Source organism: Scaptodrosophila lebanonensis, unplaced genomic scaffold (genome assembly GCF_003285725.1).
Source record: "Scaptodrosophila lebanonensis strain 11010-0011.00,11010-0021.00 unplaced genomic scaffold, SlebRS2 tig00000024-arrow-pilon, whole genome shotgun sequence".
Taxonomy (NCBI): domain Eukaryota; kingdom Metazoa; phylum Arthropoda; class Insecta; order Diptera; family Drosophilidae; genus Scaptodrosophila; species Scaptodrosophila lebanonensis.
The window spans coordinates 20,480,806-20,500,912 of NW_022060538.1; the positions used below are offsets into that span (position 1 = coordinate 20,480,806).

A 20,107-nucleotide genomic window follows, 5' to 3' on the forward strand; every position below is an offset into this window, starting at 1 on the left:
CTTGGATATGAATGTTGATGGGATTCGATTTAATGATAATCATACAAGTATAGTATATGCTATAGCTTTTTATTAATTTCTCTTGCTGCTATTTTTGTAATTATCTATAAATTTGTTTGTTTGTCTGCCTGTCTGCTACTTTGTTTGTGCGCTTCATTAGAGCTTGTTAGAGAAATTAATAAACTCTCACTTGATAGACGGCGACGGCGCATTTAGCAATCTTTTCATCTAATTGCCCGCCTTCCAGTAAGCGCCATTGAAATCCGGCTTGCATTGTTCCACTTTGCTACAATTTCAAATTTTTCACTTTAAATTTCTACTCTTACTTACTAGCTAGCTGATACGAGTAGACAGACAGACAGACAGACCAACTAACTAACTAACTGAGTTGTTGATACATCGTTGACATCGTTCACAAGTCTGATATACGAGACGAGTGCGCCAATTTAATGTTGTCACGGAGCAGAAGGTGTTAGCTCGTCATTACCAGTCTTGATAAGAATATCCACTTTTGCGGCCAATACAAATGCATAAGTACTTGAAGCTCAATGAGCTCAAGCTATAGTATTTGCGTTTGACAGGGCGTCGGAACAATGATTACCGGAGATTTTGGAACACTTGTGGTTTTCGTTGGTAATTAAATTATTTAATCTGCTTTACTTTCGTGGAAACTATATTCGTACATTTATTTTCACTAGCCATGGAGAGAACGATTGCCACCTGACCTGCTGAACTAAATCTAAGCGGCAGTCAAGCGTTGGCGCTCAAGCTTAGAAACCAGTTGCCAGTCGGGCCAAAAGCAGCAGCAATGGAAACTGCACATGGCTAGCAGCAGTTGTCGTCGTTGTTGTTGTTGCTATTGATTGTTGTTGCCGCTTCATTTGCTGCATTTGCGCTTTCAAGGATGGGGATTGTGGCGGCGCATTCAGTTCTCTGCCGTTGCTGCTGCCGTGCAGTTGTGTGCAGCCATCAGTCGACCTTAAAGCGAATCAACTCACATCTAGAGTCCGCAAAATGCGAATCAAAGCGGTGCACACGGATGTCTGCATCCTTTTCTTACTGTGCATTGCCTGCTCTGCCTACGCCGCAGCTGATCGTGGGCCTTCGCTCGGCCTTAGCGCGGACACAAACCCAATGTTGTGGGCCCGCGGAAATGGTGTGCCATACTTTAGGGCGTCGATTCCAATGCGTATTTACGAGTGTTTGCGCGACTTCAGCATTCTGCGCTGTACGAAGCTGTTCGTGCTGCAGAAATTGGAGGAGCGCAAGCAATTTGCCCAGACTGGGAATCTGACCAGGGACTTTCTCGATCAGTTCTTCGGCGAGGAGACGCAGATGGGCAGCCTGATCACGCAAAAGTATCACGAGATGCCCGAGAAGGAGCTGAATCAGCGACTGGTGGCGAATTTTCAGCGCTTCTTCAAGCATCGCGACATCAAGCTGCACTTCCTGCCAGGCATGCTGGTCAAGATTGTGCCCAGCAAGGAGAATAAGCTGAAGTTAACGCTAAAGAAAGGTAAGCAGCCACAACTTAAAGGGATTGACAACAACTTGTCGTGGAACAACTTACATCTTGTTGCAGCTTACAAAACGCGCACGGGACGCGCGCGCCGACGCGACTCCAGCGAACTGCCTCTAAATCTGATAGGACTACCACCACTGGGGGGCAGTAGTGGCGGTGTCGGCAGTAGCGCCAGCGTTGAGAACTATGAGCCCGAAGTGGAGGGCGATTCCAAACAGGGCCTGCTATCGGGTGGCGGTGGTAGTGGCGGCGATGGTGGCGGCGGCGGTGGCGTTGGTCACAGACATGGCAAACGCAAGAAGAAACATTCGTACAAGACGACCATGTTGCAAATGGCGGTACCCATACTGGTCATGCCCGCCATTTTGCTGGGAAGTATGCTGCCGTTTGTGTTGCCGGCCCTCAAAATGGCCACCATTTTGTCGTTATTGATGAACAATGGCGCCTTCATGGCTGCGCTTCTCTACGCCGCACGCACACATGCGAATGCACAGGAGGAGCAGCACATCAGCTACGGCTATGGGGGCACCTATCACTGAAATTATCTAAATGTTTGTCCTCCGGACTATTATTTGCTTGACTGTCATTACTATTTGCTAATAAAGACTGCACATCCCTTCTCTGGCTTCAGTTTTCAGACAAAAATCTCTGCACATACACATATGCACGGAGAGAAAGTCATAAAGAGTACATTTCAGATATTTCAGGTTATGCACCCAAATAAAAGTACTGTAGATTGCTAAGTTAAATAAATGCAATAAACTTGATCATTTTCGCTGCGTAGTTTAATTTATATATTTATTTATAGCATGCGAATTGGTAAAATTCTTTGGCTTTAGGTTAGTTTTTTTTTTTGAGCAGACACTCAAAGAGTTTCTTGCATATTTACACATGTGTTAGCTAATCAACGAAAACAACAACATTTGTAAATTATAAACCTAGTTCCTTAATTACTGCACAATAACATATGCGCAGAATGATTAGATCAATCAGGTCAATGACAACTGACAACAGTGGAGGTACTATTGCCATCGATTTCACGCTGGAAAGCCAACATATAAATGAAAAAAAAAAACATAGTATAAAACTAAAACCTTCATACTGTATATAGTTCTTCAGATGCTTTGTTACGTTCATTATTATCTATAGATAAATATTACAATTATTCATTCAATGTTTTATATGAGTATCCTTTAAAAAACTGTCTTTAATAATCGGTTTAGGGTTTTCACTGTATACTGTATTTGTGCTAATTTTGAACAGATTTCTTTAATGATCAGTTATGTCAAAATTGTTATTAACGTGCTGACCATATCACTTATCTGAAAAACATGTTTACTCAACTATCAATGCATTCGCGTATAATATATAATGACTCGTATAAGTGTTTTGGCTTCTCCAAAACACACCACTATTGTAATAGAAGAGGACAAGTCAGTCGCAAATGAACTTTCTTACTGTACACATGTGCGCGTATTATTTAGAGCGGTTCCGCCTTTCAGCAAAATGACTAAACTGAACAAAACATTCCTTGCAATTCCATAAAAAAAATAGGAGAGAACGCTACAGTCGAGCAATCCCGACAGTTAAATACCCTGTACCCTGACAAACTTCCGTCACTGAGTTATATGCGCCCCTAGTAGAAGCAAAAATAAGATGAAGAAGAGCGAACTTGTTGCTGCAGTTTGGTGGGAGGGTTGTACTGGAGAGAATTTGTTTCGCTAATAACTTTTCCTAGAATTGACCAAATTGGATTTTAAATTTTTTTTTTAATTTTAAACTAAAGTAGGTAACTGTACATAGATTGCGTGTGCAAAGTTTGCTTAAGGTAGCTTTTGAAATGTGGACAGTATTGACGAAATACTGTAGCGGGGGAAGGGGGGAAAATTCAAAAAAATAAAATAAACTCGTCCTTTCTCGGACCTAGGAGAATCTGGATACCAACTTTGGTTGTTCCAGCTTTTGTAGTTTCTGAGATCCTTGCGTTCATCCAGACAGACGGACAGACAGACGGACGGACGGACATGTCTTGATCCATTTCTCTCAAATTCAAAAAAATAAAATAAACTCGTCCTTTCTCGGACCTAAAATCTGGATACCAACTTTGGTTGTTCCAGCTTTTATAGTTTCTGAGATCCTTGCGTTTATCCAGACGGACGGACGGACTTGTCTACATCGATTTCTCTTGTCATACTTTGCACAAACCTAATATACCCTTTTTACCCTACGGGTACAGGGTATAAAAGAGAATAGTTTAAAACCGAATTGAAAGGCTTGCATGCACAACATGCGACATTTCTCGGTCAATATGCAAATATTATATATCCGTATGGCACTCGGCAAGTATTATTCAATTTGGGAAACCAGTATCCAAAAACTCTTACCACGCATGCATTGTTAGCTGGCTGTATATTTAAATAAAATTATAGTTCTGTTTCCATTTACCATACCGGTCGAACGCGATTAGTCGGAAATGCGCTCTTTGTGCTTTTGAAAAATGCTGACAAGGCCATAATGTAGCTTTCGTTTCATTGTCTCAGAAACAAACCAAATACATAGTTTGCGAGCTTCCTATTTCATAATGCCATAAAGAATGCTTAACCTTTAATGAGTATCAATGCATATTGTTAGCTTTAATCATAAGCAGGAACTTTCGAGAAACATTGCGTTCGAGTTCTTGAAAATGAGATTTCTAGAATCTTCATGCTTAGTTCTAGTATGGTTATTGCTTGGCGTATTGATAGAAAACGAAATCTATCGCAGCTATTTGGAGGCAAATGAAAAACGCCACTATATGTATAATTTTTTCAATTGGTTTTTATATTTTTTTGTGGATTTTTTATAATTTTGGTTTTTAATTTTACAATAGGAGAGCTTTTTGCGCCTACATCACTAATGCGCGTTCGCATGGGAACCTATTTAAGAAGCACAATTTACACACATATAAGAATCGACACTTAAAATAAACCTTAGTATGTACACTTAACTCTAGAACCTCTTGCGTCGTTAAACATATGTGGATACATACATATACATATACATACTTGTATATAGCATGTAGCACTCGATAACAGTTTTTTTGTTTTTTTGTTTTTTGTTTTTTGTTTTCACTTCTATAAGTTTTGTTTTTGTTTTGTAGCAAAAGAATTGTTTGACTAATCTCGATTATTTTTTGGAATATAAGCAATATTTTGTTCTTTGTTCGCTCAGTTCTGGGCGTGGGCGTAGAATCGGGAGGCAGCTGAGGGTCTGGACACGACTCGACATGTTACGCGTTCATCTACTTCTTTTTTCGTGTTTACAATTATTCGATTTGTTTCGTTTAAAAAGCAGACACCATTTACATATTTGTAGATACATATATATGGAGTATAGGCAATTAATATAATTAAATACTGCAGTCCCAATTTTTAAACAAAAAGTGTATGTTTAGTTTATGATTAAAACGAACGTGTCACGCGTCGCCCACCTACTCCAGCTTGCGCTCCGTAACATTATTGACAATATTAGCACCCTTGCGGTCCTCCTCGGAGATGTCCTTATCGTCCCAGCCCCAGATGGCGTTATCCTCCTTGTCGTGATCCAAATGCATGACCAACTCATTCGTGGGCGCCGCAGTGGTATTGTTGTTCGCATCCAGCAGGGCAGCGATGTGTGAGCCATCGCCAGTACGTAGCACGCGCTTATAGACCATCTCCTGAGAGACCGATTTCAGATCGTACGCTTGACCTACGGACCAGAAATGGATGGTTGGGAGTTGAGCAAAAGCAAAAGGGCTATCGCATTCATATCAGAGCCTACCTATTTTGGCCATCATGTCAATAAAAGCCGTAGTCCAGTTGTAGTTGTAGGTGCCCAGCTCAGCTGCTTTGTAGTCCCAGGGGAAGACATGGTGGTAGTTATGCCAGCCCTCGCCAAAGGTGATGGTTGACACCACTTTGGTGTTCACGGCACTCACGTTCACATCATAGGGCTTCATGCCGTAGAAGTGAGCGGCGCTATTGACGAGCCAGGTGCCATGGAGGGAGATGGCGTAACGCAGCATGGAGCACGAGAAGAAGCAGACGCGCAGGGAACTGCCCATCATATAGTAGGGGAAGAGCATCGGCAAGACGAAGCAGCAGATGGGCATGACGAAGAAGTAGTATCTGTAATGGGGCAGAGAAATCGCAAGGTGAGGCAGTGAGGTCACAAAATTGTATCGCATGGGGCACTCACTTCTTTTGGAACATCACCACGGGATCCTGCTCAATGTCGGTCATATCGATCTGCTTGCCCTTGCTGGTCACATCAGGATGCTTTTTGCACATCAGCCAGCCCATATGGGCGAAGAAGAAGCCGCGACGCGAGTTGTGGGGATCGGCGTGTGTGTCGGTGAACTTGTGATGCACGCGATGATCGCGTGTCCATTCCCAGATGCAGTTCTGGAAGGCCAGAGACTGGCACAGCATGAGGAAGATGCGTAGCGGGAGCTTAGCCTTGTATGCCTTGTGGGACCACAAGCGATGTACGCCCGCCGTAATGCCCAGACCTCCCAGGAAAGTGGTGAAATAGACTAAAGAAGATGGTTAGTGGGGGTGTCTGCAGGTACGGTTGGGCTTAGCTGTTACTCACTGACAAAAAGCTCCATATAGGCACTCTCGGCAAAGATCAGGAAAAGGCCGTACAAGGCAAACGAGTGCAGAATGATGAAGAGAAGCACGTTGTGCCACACGATCTCCATCTGATAGGGTTTCTCTGCTTGGGCTGCTGACTTGGCGTCGGTCTTCTCTGCTGGCTTGGCTGCGGGTGCTGCTGCTACAGCCACCTTCTTCACGGCACTCTGTTTGACTGATGACGCGGGTGGGGCGGCCATCTTGTTGTTGTTAGCATCGGCAATGGCTGTCTCGGCCAGTATGAAGGTGCTGCCTATAATGTTGGGTGCCATCTGCAAGTAAGTAACGAAGCATGCATTTTAATGCGGCTATACTACGTATTGTCGATCTCTGTCAGTTGACTGCAGCATCATCGTCAACATATTGATGGATTACTGCCAGCTCCCATAATGAGCAATGCCGCTCGCTTCCTGATTTATGGCCTGTCAAGTGTTTTGTCAACTCAACAAGCAGAGACTTCAAGTCTCAATTATGTATAGCTCGGACTTACAGATGCAAATCAGCTACGCATATGAATCGTATCTACTATACGAGTATATGGCATTTCAAAAGGAGCGAGCACTTATCTAATTGATATGCAAGCCTTGTCCCCCATGTCAGTCGCTTTTGGCTAAACTTTCTTCACAAAAGGCAAGCGACTGTAGTTGTGGCTGTGTCTGTGGCTGTGTCTGTAGCTGGCACAGCTGTACCGTCTTATTATGGGCGAGCTTATAAGCTTGTGGACCACATTAAAGTCGCAGCCACAGCAGCAAACGGCCTTCGCTAGCTAATGATACTTGAAGCCGAAACAAAAGTGCCCGTAGCCGGAAGTGGCGCACGATTAAATTATCAAAACAATAAGCTCACTGACCAATCGGCGAATGGGTGTTCAACTCTAAACACTAATCAATAAGTTCTATTTTCGTCCCATTTCTGACTCGAAAATGCCAAGGATGGCGCTTGGTTGGGGTAGTCCGTCCGTATGTACATATGTACATATCTAAATAGTTTCGCTTAATTAATTCTAAGCTCGGCGTAATTTCTTTTGTTTTTCTGGAAACGCAATTTATGCGTTTCGATGCATAAAAGATCACGGCAAAGTCCGCACACAACGGCTCATTGCAGGCGATCGCATTTGCGCATTTGTTGTTTTTCTTTGCATTACGTATACGCCGTGTGAATAGGGTGTGTTATAATTGAACCCATCGCGCCATCAATGATTTGATTTAATTAGATTAGACAGTTTCGCCGCTTAATGGTAATTTATGTGCAACAGCTATGATTAGTTTAGCTGGACGTGTTAAAGGCCTTATTTTACGCAAACTTAGGCCATGAACTGCCGAGCAACCCACACTACAAGTATGTGATCCGTGGACCGTAGTTCGAGCCAAGGCACTTGACGAAAATCGCTGCTATGTTCGTGACTCGCCAACTTGACATTGGCCGCAAGAACAATTGTATCTTATAATTGCAATCGCTGCCAAATGCAATTGTCGCCCCATTGCTGCCTCATGTTAGTTTTAGTTGGCTTGGCAAGCCAGCTGGCTCAGCCAACCTGCCTGCCTGCCTACCTGACTGCTTGCCTGCTTGCCTGCCTCTTCTTGGCGAAACGACAACCGGTCGACCTCATAACATATGCAGCTTATTTATTGATAGGGGGTATGAGCAAAAGTAGTGTTCTGATTGGCCTGCTTGCTTGCTTGCTGCTGTTTCAAGTTTTATGCTGCGAGCATTCAATCGAAATCGTTAACTTGACCCGTTTCAATGTCAAGCCGAAGCCACTGAATGAATGATGGCAAAAGCGTCTTGTCTTGCAGGTGCGAGCGATAGGCGGCACATTAAAATTTAAATCCAAATTCAAATTTAAATTCGAATTGGAATCGGAATCGGAATCGGAAGAAAAGCGGACTGCTTTTAATTATCCAAAATACAAATCAATTAAATATAAAACGATTTGCGCGTGGTTCTCTCTTTTTTTTTTTGCTGGGTTTTGTTTTGTCGCAACCAAACCCTTGACATTGAAATAACGCGTGCTTTCGTTTCGAAATTTGCACATTATTACTTGCCAGACATCGAACAATGGCCGAAGACCAAACACTTAGCTATTGACTACTACTAATAAATGAAGTAGTGACTGTGTTACAATACAACTAGTTCGAGGCATTAGCTGTGGCATGATGGCTCTTTGTCATACTTTGTCGCATGCACATACATAATTTGGAAGAATTATGCCAAAATATTCGCATACATTACTTATCCAACTTGAGACAGAAGTCAGGCTTGTGGGCCGTGCAGCTCAAAAGTCTAGGCATATGATTATTGTAATGTCATGCAAGGTGCCATACATATGCCTTTGCATTGCCTTTGATGGCGATTGCGTAACTTCGAAACGAGCTTTTAATTAGTCATTGGTTGGCCAATTTAGTCATACTATACAGGTGTGATAACAGTATCCCGATCATCGGAAACAAAGCGTTTCGCAACTAGTTATGAGCACGCGTGGCAGCCTCGAACTTAACGGACAACAATGGCATAGTTTGGCTATCTAATCAGAATTCTGAGCTGGCTGAGAACAAGTTTGGGGATATATTAAAAGCATATACGTGTATATTAAATTTATATATATTCGCACATGTATGTGTATAATGCGGATCTCGTGTTTGGCGACAGCCAAGAAGATGTTTAAAATATCGCTTTATGAAGCATAGCAGACCGAGTGCTGAAGCAGCCAGAGCGGCAGCATCGGATTTGGTGACCCCCCCAATCAGAATGATTTGCATAGTTAAATAATCTCAGCTCTCGAAATATTCATAGAACTTCTTTGTATCGAGTTATACTCGTGTGTATGTATGTTCGCATGGCAGATCAAGGTCCTCAATATCGGCAACAAGTTTTTTTCTGTTGCTGCGACAGTATGTGTTGAGAAAATAATTTGTGTGGACTTCTGTTTAGATTTGCTGAGATTGTTGCTGAGAAACGCTTAGAGACCCCGAGCACCAAAAAACGTCACGCAGACAACATCGCCGTATAGTGGATTATATAGTGCCAATAAAAATGAGAATATAAATTGAATTTGAAAATGAAAACCTGACTCAAATCGAAAGCTGCACTTGCTCATTCTCCAGCCCCTGCTCCTGCCCCAGCCCCTGCCCCTGGCACTGAAACTGGCCCCAGATTAATGCCGCGTCGTCCATTGATCGATTCGCGAAGCGCACGCAACGCATGCGCACAAAGTAGTTATAAACTTATTACTGGCATACGCCTGGCGCATAACAAAAGCGTCTGGGACGTGCCTATGGCTGTTCTACTGGCCGATCGACGCCTGTTCTATATGCCGACCATTATGCACGGCATCAATATTCAATGTACTCGATAGATACTGTGCATTCGAAATTAGTCAGCGAAGAAATTGAATGGAATTGAGTTCGCTATTCGAGTATGAGCATAGTAACAACTACATACTAGTTGCCAACTCCTTTTGAATAGAATTCCTAATACCCAATAAATTCCTAATACCCAATGAATGGCTTCATATCGCACACTTTGATGAGCTTTTTAAGGCGAGCATAATTTTATTTTGCTCGGGCTACGTGTGTTCGCTCTGCTCTGTCTGTAAACCGCACAACCGAATCAACTCTACTCGTATACTCAAAAAGGTGCTTAAGTATTTGAATATAAAAAGAATTTCGTGCTCTATGCCCGGTGGTTTCCAACGAGTCTATCTGTATACGCATGTATATTATATGAATCATAGCCATTAGCGTCGATTCGTCTTTGTTTAATTGAAATTTTGTTATGCCTTAACATTTTCGATTGGTTCTTGAGGCGCTACTTGAGTTTCAATTTTGACTTCCGCAAGCGAAACCGAAATGGGAAAAAACCAAAAATATTCCATAAACATATTTGCCGTTACACAAGTTATTTAAGTAAACAATTTCTTGTTTTATAAAAAATATCAAAGCAAAGAAGCTGCTACAATTACGAAATGTTTTCAAGTCATGTGAAATAGAGCTCTCTAAATACTTAAAACATTTCAATTGAAACAAAAACGTATCCATCATTTAAAGTTTTAAGAAGACTTTAAACGAGACTTTCCCATTATTCGAATATCCTGTATGTATATGGGATCCTTTCTTAATGTGCACTTACCTTTCGATTGATAGTTGAGATTGTACGAAAATCCAAAAATAGTGTTTTATTTTTATTTTGCACCGCAGATATTGCTGAAGTGCAAAAGGCGTTGGTTGGAGTTCTTTTGTTCAATTGGCCACTTTATTTGGCTACTTTCTTAGAAATTAGAGTTCAGTTTTCACACTTTCCACAAAACACCGAGAGTTGTTCGCGGAAAAAGTTCGTTCGTATCCCGAAAAGGATATATCAATAGTATATTAAGTATATTTATATAGTTATTTTTTGGCTTTATCTATTTATTAGCTACACACGGCACGTCCACATAGCGCGAAGGGTGCACGTCGTATGAAGCTTCGTTTTGAATCGCAGTGCTTTTTAAGCGTCTAGTTGAAAAATTTGCACGCCCGCTGTTTGACGACCTATGGCTGAGAGCGCGTCTTTTATGCTAAGCTGCTACACTACACGAAGCCAGTTCGTAAACAGTGCCTCAAAAAATACTAACAGCCAATTTTTAAAGCATTCGAGATTTTCGAGCTGGTGTTTCGGGTGTTTGCAATACTCGGCTTCGGTTTCTGGTTCGCTTACGGTCTACGGTCTACGCTCTATGGGCTGTGGGCTATGGGGTACGGCTCGTTGGCAATTCTTGATCTGTGACTACAAGCTCTTCGCTCTTCATGTTGTTGTTGTTGTTGTTATAGTAGTTATCAAAGTTTCGATTGTTGTTGTTGCTGCTGCTGGCTAAACGAACGCGCGCCTCCTCTAACGCTGCCGTCGTTGGGCTGGGACTGGGGCTGGGGCCGGGGACGGGGCCGGGGCCATTTTGCATTTGTATTTGTATTTGTTAATGAACGACGCGTGCGCGGCTCAAACGGTACGCTGCCTATGCGCGGCAGATAATTTGGGGCTGGACATTACACGAGTGTTGAGCGTTGGTGGCAAGGAATCGGGCAATTGATCAGAAATAAATCAAAACCATTTGCATAAAAAGCCCATTTTGCTCGATTTTACCCACAGATGCCAGCACATAGCATCGAATTTTGGCCATTTTCTTTTGAGTCTTTGGCCAGCCATGCATCCCAAGCGGTCAACTGTTCGCACTCACGTAGGCCCGCGGCTTCGTGACGCTCGAACCTGCCCGGCAACTTTGCTGCGCTTCTTGGCTGCGACTTTGGCTTACTCACGGGGCCAGCTCACGCAACAGGGTCGCCAGTTTGATGGTTTGGCGGTTTGGCAGTAAGTTGGTAGTCAGGTCAAGCAGATCTAACTATCGGTCAAGTTGAGCACGTCCACGACAACTACAGTCACGACTATAGCGACTATTTCGACTATTTCGGTGATTATTTTTTTCTACCCAACGATGCTTCCATTATTATTAGTTTTGTGTTTCTTTAACGTGTGTGTGTGTGTGTGTTTTTTTTTTCTTTTTAAAGCCAGTGTCTGGCAATGCGCCGAGCATGGAACTTGTTATCATCATTATATAATGTTCTTAATTTATGTCCCATAGATTTGGTTTTAGCAATCATTTGAGCCACGCTTATATCTATTAGCTATTTGGGCTATATATTACCATTCATGTCAGTCGGTCGCTGGCAAGGTGGTCGGCTTTTTCGACTGCTCTCAAAGGCGCTTTTTGTATACTCAACTAAGGAGACCAGCACCAACCAATGAGGCGGTCAGCAATGCCCAATTACTTTGCCAGAGATATGCCCTGCAAAGTCACAGTTTGCCGACAGATTTTCGAAGCTTGTTACAGTTCTAAATGGGTTTTTCTTTCCTGCACACGACCACTTTAATTGCTGTTTAGTCGCCGTAAATATTTGTGCAATTCGACAAGTCACTCAAATATTTCGTAGAAGTTGAATGTTTGGCCAAGTTTGACTGAAATGGCCGGCATTGCATGCTCTCTTCTCGCCTTTGGAGTTCTTAAGGTAAACAGTAAATATTCAACACACAAATCCGTGGAGGCAACAATAACATTTTTTGCCCGCACAACAAATACCAATACTGGATATCAATGGAACTTATATGCTATAAACGACTAAACACTCGTATATGTTTAATGCTATTACTTCCATTGTTTGGAGTTTTAAAATGTTGATTTACTTCTTGTCTCTCAATGCGGAGTTCAATTTTTGAGCAGACAAATCCGGCGCCTTCAATCATGTTTGATTATAAAACCTGAAGACTTTTACTCTTCGTGTTAGTTGGTGTTAATATTAAATGAAAAATATTTAAAGCCGCTTCAGGATCATCTCAGCAAAGATAGCAGAGCCACATCACATAAGAATAGATGCATTAATGCAGGAAATAGGTCTGAAGGACATAACCTGTTAATATCATAATGTCATGGCATTGAATATAATGAGAAGAGAACACTAAAGACTTGACTAAGTACTACTAATCGCTGGTATAATGAAATGGCGAAATAATTATTACTTGTGCGTTCTTAAACTTTGCATATTCGAATTTAAAAGTACTACATGATTTTTTATGCATTTTTGTGATGCAAATATGAGAGGAGTATGTTTATGCGAATACTTCTCAAATAGAAATTTGCTTCGATTTGGAAAAGCTACATAGCTCTTGACTCGTAGTGTAGCTGAAGAAAGTATCTTAAATTATTTAAAATTTTGCGAAAATTGATAGTGAAATATCATTTGTGTATTTTTTACGACAGAATGGAAAATTCGAACCACAAACGAGAGTAACGAAAAGTAATCTCACAATAGATATAATATCAAGTTGTCCTCAAAAGATATAATTTTCATAGCTTAATCATAACTCTTTAATAATATTTGAAATATTTTCCATTGGCTTAAGTTAATGTGAACTTTTGAGGCCGCAGTTATATTCCAAGCTTACATTTTATCAGTCTGTTGTAACTATTCTTCGTTTGCACCTTCATTTGTCCTCATAAAACGTGTACTTAAGAAACATTTTCTAGAGTATGGAGGTATGTGCAGGGTCTGTAGTGCCTTAATAATTATGTTGTTTTTCTTCTGACGCTTTGGTTGTTTTTGCATTCAATACTGTTTACAGTTTTTTTTTAATTATTTTTTTATGTACCTTTTTGTTTATTGTCTTTTCGCACTGAGCCCCAACTTGAAATGAGTTGTGTCTAATTTGTGTTTAGCTGCGGTTACTAAAATTGTTTGCCAATGTGTCTAGGTGTCAAAAGCCTAGCGTTGAAGAGGCGAAGGTTTTGACATCGGGCCCGCCGTAATTGCGCGCACTTTGCGGCAACTGCCTGAAGGTCAGAATGTGGCAGTAGTCATGTGGGGACTGCAACATGAGTTGTGTGTAGAGTGCAGAGTGCACAGTGATTGCGGCATGGGCGAAATTGTTGGGCAGGGTTTATGGTTAGACGGCTTCCAGCCAAGCCCGACTGGGCTCTGTATTTATATTTAGATATAAATACTATAGAAATAAGTATGCAAGAGCTGTTTCCTTATAACTTAATTATATGCGTTTTAATGGCACATTTCGGTGCTTGTCAAACAGGTTGAAAATTAATTTACTATGAAATTATGTTGATCGCAAAACACAGCACCGACTGCATATTAAGTCTATTGAATCGATTTTAATTCGCATAGTAATAGCGCTTTTAAAAACTAGCTAGTCCCTAAGTGAATGCTTCATATATTAATCAATGTTGTGTCAAATCTAATGGGCGACGCGTGCCAACCTGAGCGTGGCACCTTAAAATGCGCAATATGTGCTCAGCATTTGACATGCCAGAACACCCGCAAGTGGCACTCAATGCTCGGATCAATGGGAATATAACGAATAGTACAAAAGCCAGTCCCTACATACTACATTCGTGAACATGTATTTACTTATAGTCCAGAAATATTAAGAAAATTCTTCGAGATTGCGTTTTCAATACAAGAACAACATTTCAGATATTTTGTGAGATAAAACAATTTTAGTTTTTTCATTTTTTCAACCTTAAATCTAAGTTCTGAATTTTTCACTGTATGCCATACATAGTGCCTAGATATGCTCTTTGTTTCTAAAATTGAACATGTATTTTATTTGCTAGCAACGAATATACAATGAAGATGATTGAGGATCATTTTACTATTATTATTTGAAAAATGTCTGAAAATGCAAATATTGGAAAACGTATTATTTCGTCAGCTCATTATTTATTTTTCTGCCTATTTAAGATCTTGAAGTCAAAATAACAAGCTGCTTTTTTAGCAAATATTATGGTCGAAATTCATAGGCAAGGACGAAAGTGTGGGAAACAAAACAAAGCTTTTAGCTCTAATTTTAAATTGGTTTTTTACCTGTTTTTTATCTTTGTTGTTTTCATGTGCACCACAGTGCGGTTCGTTTTAATGTGCAATTCTACATAGAGCCCCCCTCCCCCCCTCCCCATCCACATTTAAAACCTTCCTCAATAAATTCGCAGCTTAATTTTGAACGTACCCCCTCCCCCCTAGCCCACACACATACACACACACAAACTACACCGCATTCAAAAAATGCAGCTGAGAGGCTGATGTTCTGTAAGTTTATGTTTAAGTGGCCGGTTATTTATTGTGGCTGTGTGCAGTGCTTTACTGTTGGAGCCAAAACGTATATGACTTGCAAAACAGCCAAGTATATACAAAACAAGAACTAAGACATACATGTGTATAGAACATGGATACTATACATAAATGTAATATTAAAGCTAAGAATCGTGCTAAACAAATAGTCGACCCCAAGGCCGAGCCAAGAACCTTTGAAGTTCTTCAATCGAGTCAATTAATTGAATATGCAAGCTTCTGCTCAGATATAACAATTAAGTGTGCATATGCATGAATAATAATTTGTTAGCTAGCAGCAATCTCAAGGCTGTGCAACAAAGCCACACTACAAGTAAAGAGCTAGAGTGCAGAGGCCACTTCGAGCGGCTTAGTCAACACCTTTACATAAAGCGCCTAATCGAATTTCTTCTGTTAAACAAAGCGGAACCCGAACTAATTTTAAATAATTGAAATGCACTTAAATGGCTGACGAAAGTCAAATTAGTTAATCGCGATAGAAATTAAAGTTTCATTTCGAGTGCAAAATGCGTAAAAAGCTCATTAAAGTGGCCTAATTATTTACCCGTCCATTTTTGGACTCGCTTGGGGGATGCGACAAGAATGAGAGGAGACGAGATGTGGTATGCAAGGTGAGGCAATGCCAATGGCTATACACGCATTATGTTATGCAAATGCGAAATGAGGCGCACAAAGTCACAGGAAGAACCCAATGACACACGTCTCAGTCAACAAGCATACGCATCAAATGTGCCATGAAAACCGAGAGGGGAAAACAAACAATCGGCGTACTTGTAGTCATACTACTTGTATATATTTCAGCTCACTAACAGATAAACAACAAACCATACGGCTGAGATAATAGGCCGACCCACATAAGTCGCAACACATTACGAGTACTCGACAGAAAGCACCTGGTTTCAATTTACTGATTTTCAACAGCCGAGCAGCTAAAAGCCACACTTTTTTTATTTTTAGCTATTTGGCCAAAGTTTCAGTCAACTCTGTTTGCCATACCAACGAGGCAAATGTACATAAAATGTAAATGCCCCGAAACATGTTCTACTCGTGTCACACGCCGCACGATCCACCAACGAACAGTCAGTTGTCCAATCTTAGATTCTCAGACTGTCGGCTTGGCCAATTTATCAAACATGTCGCAAAGTTTTACGATTTAAGGTGCTTGTACCCATCCACCGAAGCACGAGGTACCAATTCGGCTGCTCAAATGTAACTTATCACAATGCACTTAGATGGTAGCTTAGTGGAACAATTTGCGCTTCTTACTGCTCAGTTTGGGGATAAATTGAAAATATTGATAAGATTTAGGCAATTATATACCAAGTTATAGAAATGGATGGAGTGGCAGTTCCACTAGCAGCAAGTTAGCTGAAGACGATCAAAGGGGGTGTCGAGAAGCCAAGCCGAAAGAAGTTAGATAATGGGTGTGAATATCTGCAAAATTGTGTCAAATTAAAGACTTGGACTCTTTTAATTTAATTTAAGTTTCTATTCAAATTTAAATTAAATATCTTTTAAAGATATTCTATTGGTCTCTCTGTGTTTGTATATAGCGCTTGGTGTTTGAACGAATTATTCATTTTCTCAGTGTTCCAATGAAAAGACAAACACATTTAACCACAGTTTCTCAGTTTTCCCATGAAATGATAAGCACATTTAAATGTCTATCAAATACCAAAAAGGTAGCAACCAATAGCAAAAGAAATTAAATGAACAATTAATGCTTTAAGCAACATTAGTAGCTGAAATGCCAAATAAGTGTCATTGCTTTGTTTTATAGAAGAACTAAGGAAAGATTGGAAAGTACAAAATTGCACCAAATTGAAGAATAATTTGCATAAAAGTGGCAATTTATTGATTGCCATGCACAGAGCAATTATCAACTTACAAAGTAGTTTCCATTAAATTTGACTCTTCTGATGGGAAGGCATTTGCAAAGGTTTGATTCATTCCCCTCAATTGTCTTTGTTTATTTATTTAGAATATATAAGCAATCATGCCAACATACAAGAGGAATCCATTAGAGCTTGACAGTGTTTGTGAGGCGGCAATAAAGACATACATTTTGTGTTCAAATAATTGGACAATGTATAGAAATAGCACACCAGTACAGAGGCAGCAAAGCAACATTCATTGATAAGTAAGCAATAGGTAAGTAAGTGCCTACATAAAACATTTAAGTAGCTGTTCCGGCAAATTGGCAAAATGATCACGTCCCGCTGCTTTTGAAGTATTGGCGAGTATTGACGTAGGAGCTCATCCAATACGCTGGAGATTTTCATGTTCGTTGGCCACAGCTCTTGGCCATTGCAGGCCAAGTGATCGGTTACCAAGAGCAGTTGATCTTCTACTCAACCGCATTACAATTTTCATTAAGAACTTGATCATGCCTGGCATCAATAACTGGTCGCAGCTTAACACCAACAACAATGGCAGAAACAGCACTGGGGACGTCCACATGCTGCTTAGAATTCTAGATACAAAACCTACCGCAAACCTGATTTGCGTTTAAAGTATCTTTCATGTCTGGGTCCGCCACGCCGCACATATTTTTGGGTTTCTATTCTTAAGTTCGCTATGTTGCGACGAATTTGCATGAATATTTATAATTTGTTTCTTGTTTTATTGCTAGACGCAAGCAACTTCTATACTATACAATAGTTATAATCAGTCCTATAATAGAAAATGTCTAAGTTGAAATTTTTTTTTGATGATATCAATGTTTTATGGCAGCCCTTTATTCATTCAGTTGAAACCAGTTGGCCGGGAAATACTTATGAGTAATTAAGCAATCAATTTGAAATACATAAAGATCTGCCTCGAAGTTTACATTTGTATCCCATATACTTGTACATAAAGTCAAAAAAACAGTCGATCGAATTTGTATTGTAAACAAAACACAGCTGGTTAAGAAGGAGAGGGAATGCGAGAAAAATCTTACCTGTTTCTAGATGCTTTCGTGGTAGCAATATTATGTCATAGACTAGAATCTTAATATTAAATATGGGTTTCAAATGAGATACGATTCGCTTTCTGCAGGCGCTTGCATTAAGCAAATAAAGTTCAATATTCTTCCTGTTTATACTTTGTTAACACTTTTTACTTTACTTTTTAAAGAACTTTATTCATGCAAATAATTGATGGCTTGGCATTGTTGTTTTGGACGCTCAGTTTTCTCACGAGTATCATACTCTTCCATTCAGACGTGCCTATATTTTTTGTAATCAATTTTTATTTCAGATTCAGATTTCCGATTTTTAAAACAATTGCCATTTATGTTTTAGTTAATCTTGTAATTATTTGTACAACTAACTCACAAACGGGCTTAAGGCTTGTGTTCAAGGACTGAGCCATTGAACCAGAACCGAAGCTTTACAGAACAAGTCAGGGTCAGCTGATAGGTATTCGAAAATGATATATGTTCTGTCCCTTTGCGTTGAACTTTGAAACCTTGAATATTTGGCTATTTTTAGAGTGCAAAGAATATTTTTAATAATTTTTATCTAATGAGTGATCTCAGGCTTGGAGGCTCCATGCTAAGAACAGGCAGAACAAGAACCCAGACTAGTATTCAAATGTTGGCCAGGCATTGGACATGGCAACCACTTCCGGTTACTTGACTTCCGCATTGGAGTATTGGCTCGCCATGTAACTGTAAACGATTGAATCTCATCGCTGATGATAAAGTAGCTGCTGACGCAGAAGCAGCGGGCCAAAAAAGAAACAATTAATGTATGTAAATGGACTCAAAACGACACAAAAAGGCCAAAGTCGCAAAGTTAGCAAAAAGCAAAAAAAAGAAGAACAAGTAAAAAAGCTAAAGTCGGGTGTCCCGACTTTGAAATACTCTGTACATATGTTTACAATAATTATAGAAAATAAAAAAATTAAGAAAATAAAAAAAAAAATTTGATCGATTTTACCTCTCTCGGTATTCGAACTCACGTAAAGGGTGTATAATTGCACATTTACATAGCAATTGCGTCTGTGTGAGTGTATGTATGCCTATGCGCATCTATTCGTGTCTGTGTAAGCATTTTCGCAGTCAACCAAACAGCAACATCAACAACAGCCGCGGGCAGCGCTTGAGCAGCGCTGCAGCAGCGCTGCATCAGCAAATATATTTATGGCTATAACTTCTTGGTAAATCGGTCTATCATAATGAAATTTGGCATACGGACACATAATAACCAACTGGGGGTATTTCCAAAATTTTAGTTCGAAATTCCAAGAATTACGGAAGTTACGATTTGCGGGGTAGAGGGGGGAGGGAGGGGAATTCCAAAATATACATTTTCTGCGTATTCACATAAGGCATCTGGGACTAAAATTTGGTGTTCCTAGGTCGTATAGTCTCCGAGATATAGGCGATTATACGAATGGAAAATCGGGAAAACCCCCATAGGGGGGAAGTGGGGGGGAAAATCAAAAAAATAAAACAAACTCGTATAGAATACACACATAACGCATCTTTGTGCAAAATTTGGTGTCTCTATCTCTTATAGTCTCTGAGATCCAGGTGTTCATACGGACGGACAGACGGACAGACGGACAGACGGACAGACGGACAGACAGACAGACAGGGCTAGATCGACTCGTCTCGTCATGCTGATCAAGAATATATATACTTTGTGGGGTCTGCCACGCCTCCTTCTGCCTGTTACATTTTTCAGCTCCCGCAAACCTAATATACTCTTGTACATTTCATGTACAGAGTATAAAAATCGAAAAAATAAATATAGTATAAATACATACTCATGAGAAGAAACAAAGCCAATAAAAAGGCACATGTGCGCGTCATGTGCCTGCAAGTCAGAGCGAGAGGGCAGACAAATCAAAATTTCAAAAGCGATTTGCTGCTTCGGCTATCGCTAGCTGATTAAACATCAGGAAATACAAAATGCAAAACACCCAAAACTCCGTCAGAGGCAGCGGCAGCGGCAGCAGCTGAAACGGCCACCGCGAATTGTAACAGGGTCCAAGTAAACGGGTTCTCGGGCCGGCGGCTGATAACCACCGCATCCACAGACACCGCAACAGCCGCAGTCGAGAAGGGGAAGCCAAAGCGGACGCAGACGCAGACACAGACGCTGTGGCTGAAACTCAGGCCAAACGTGTTCGCATTTGACCGTTGCACGAAATTCGGGTATGGGAGAGCAACAACAGTTCAGCGCAGCAATAACGATTATTGTAATTAATGCGCTGCGGCAGTTACTACTTGACCACTGTCACAGTCGCAGTCGCAGTCACAGCCACCGGCGGCG

The 20,107-nt window shown here is 40.8% G+C and overlaps 2 protein-coding genes across 2 annotated transcripts; one reads left to right on the forward strand and one right to left on the reverse strand.

Moving 5' to 3' along the window:
- Window positions 1–1,014: 1,014 nt before the first annotated feature.
- On the forward strand, window positions 1,015–2,061 carry LOC115620996. Its single transcript, XM_030514516.1, has 2 exons — window positions 1,015–1,516; window positions 1,583–2,061. The coding sequence occupies exons 1-2, from the start codon at window positions 1,015–1,017 to the stop codon at window positions 2,059–2,061; spliced, it is 981 nt and encodes a 326-aa protein (XP_030370376.1).
- A 2,258-nt stretch (window positions 2,062–4,319) lies between these two features.
- LOC115620387 (stearoyl-CoA desaturase 5) lies at window positions 4,320–10,737 on the reverse strand. Its single transcript, XM_030513595.1, has 5 exons — window positions 10,306–10,737; window positions 6,137–6,449; window positions 5,741–6,077; window positions 5,324–5,670; window positions 4,320–5,251 (listed from the first exon to the last, which is right to left on the reverse strand). Exons 2-5 carry the CDS (start codon window positions 6,447–6,449, stop codon window positions 4,992–4,994), a joined length of 1,257 nt encoding a protein of 418 aa, XP_030369455.1. The 5' UTR covers window positions 10,306–10,737; the 3' UTR covers window positions 4,320–4,991.
- Between the last annotated feature and the right edge of the window lie 9,370 nt (window positions 10,738–20,107).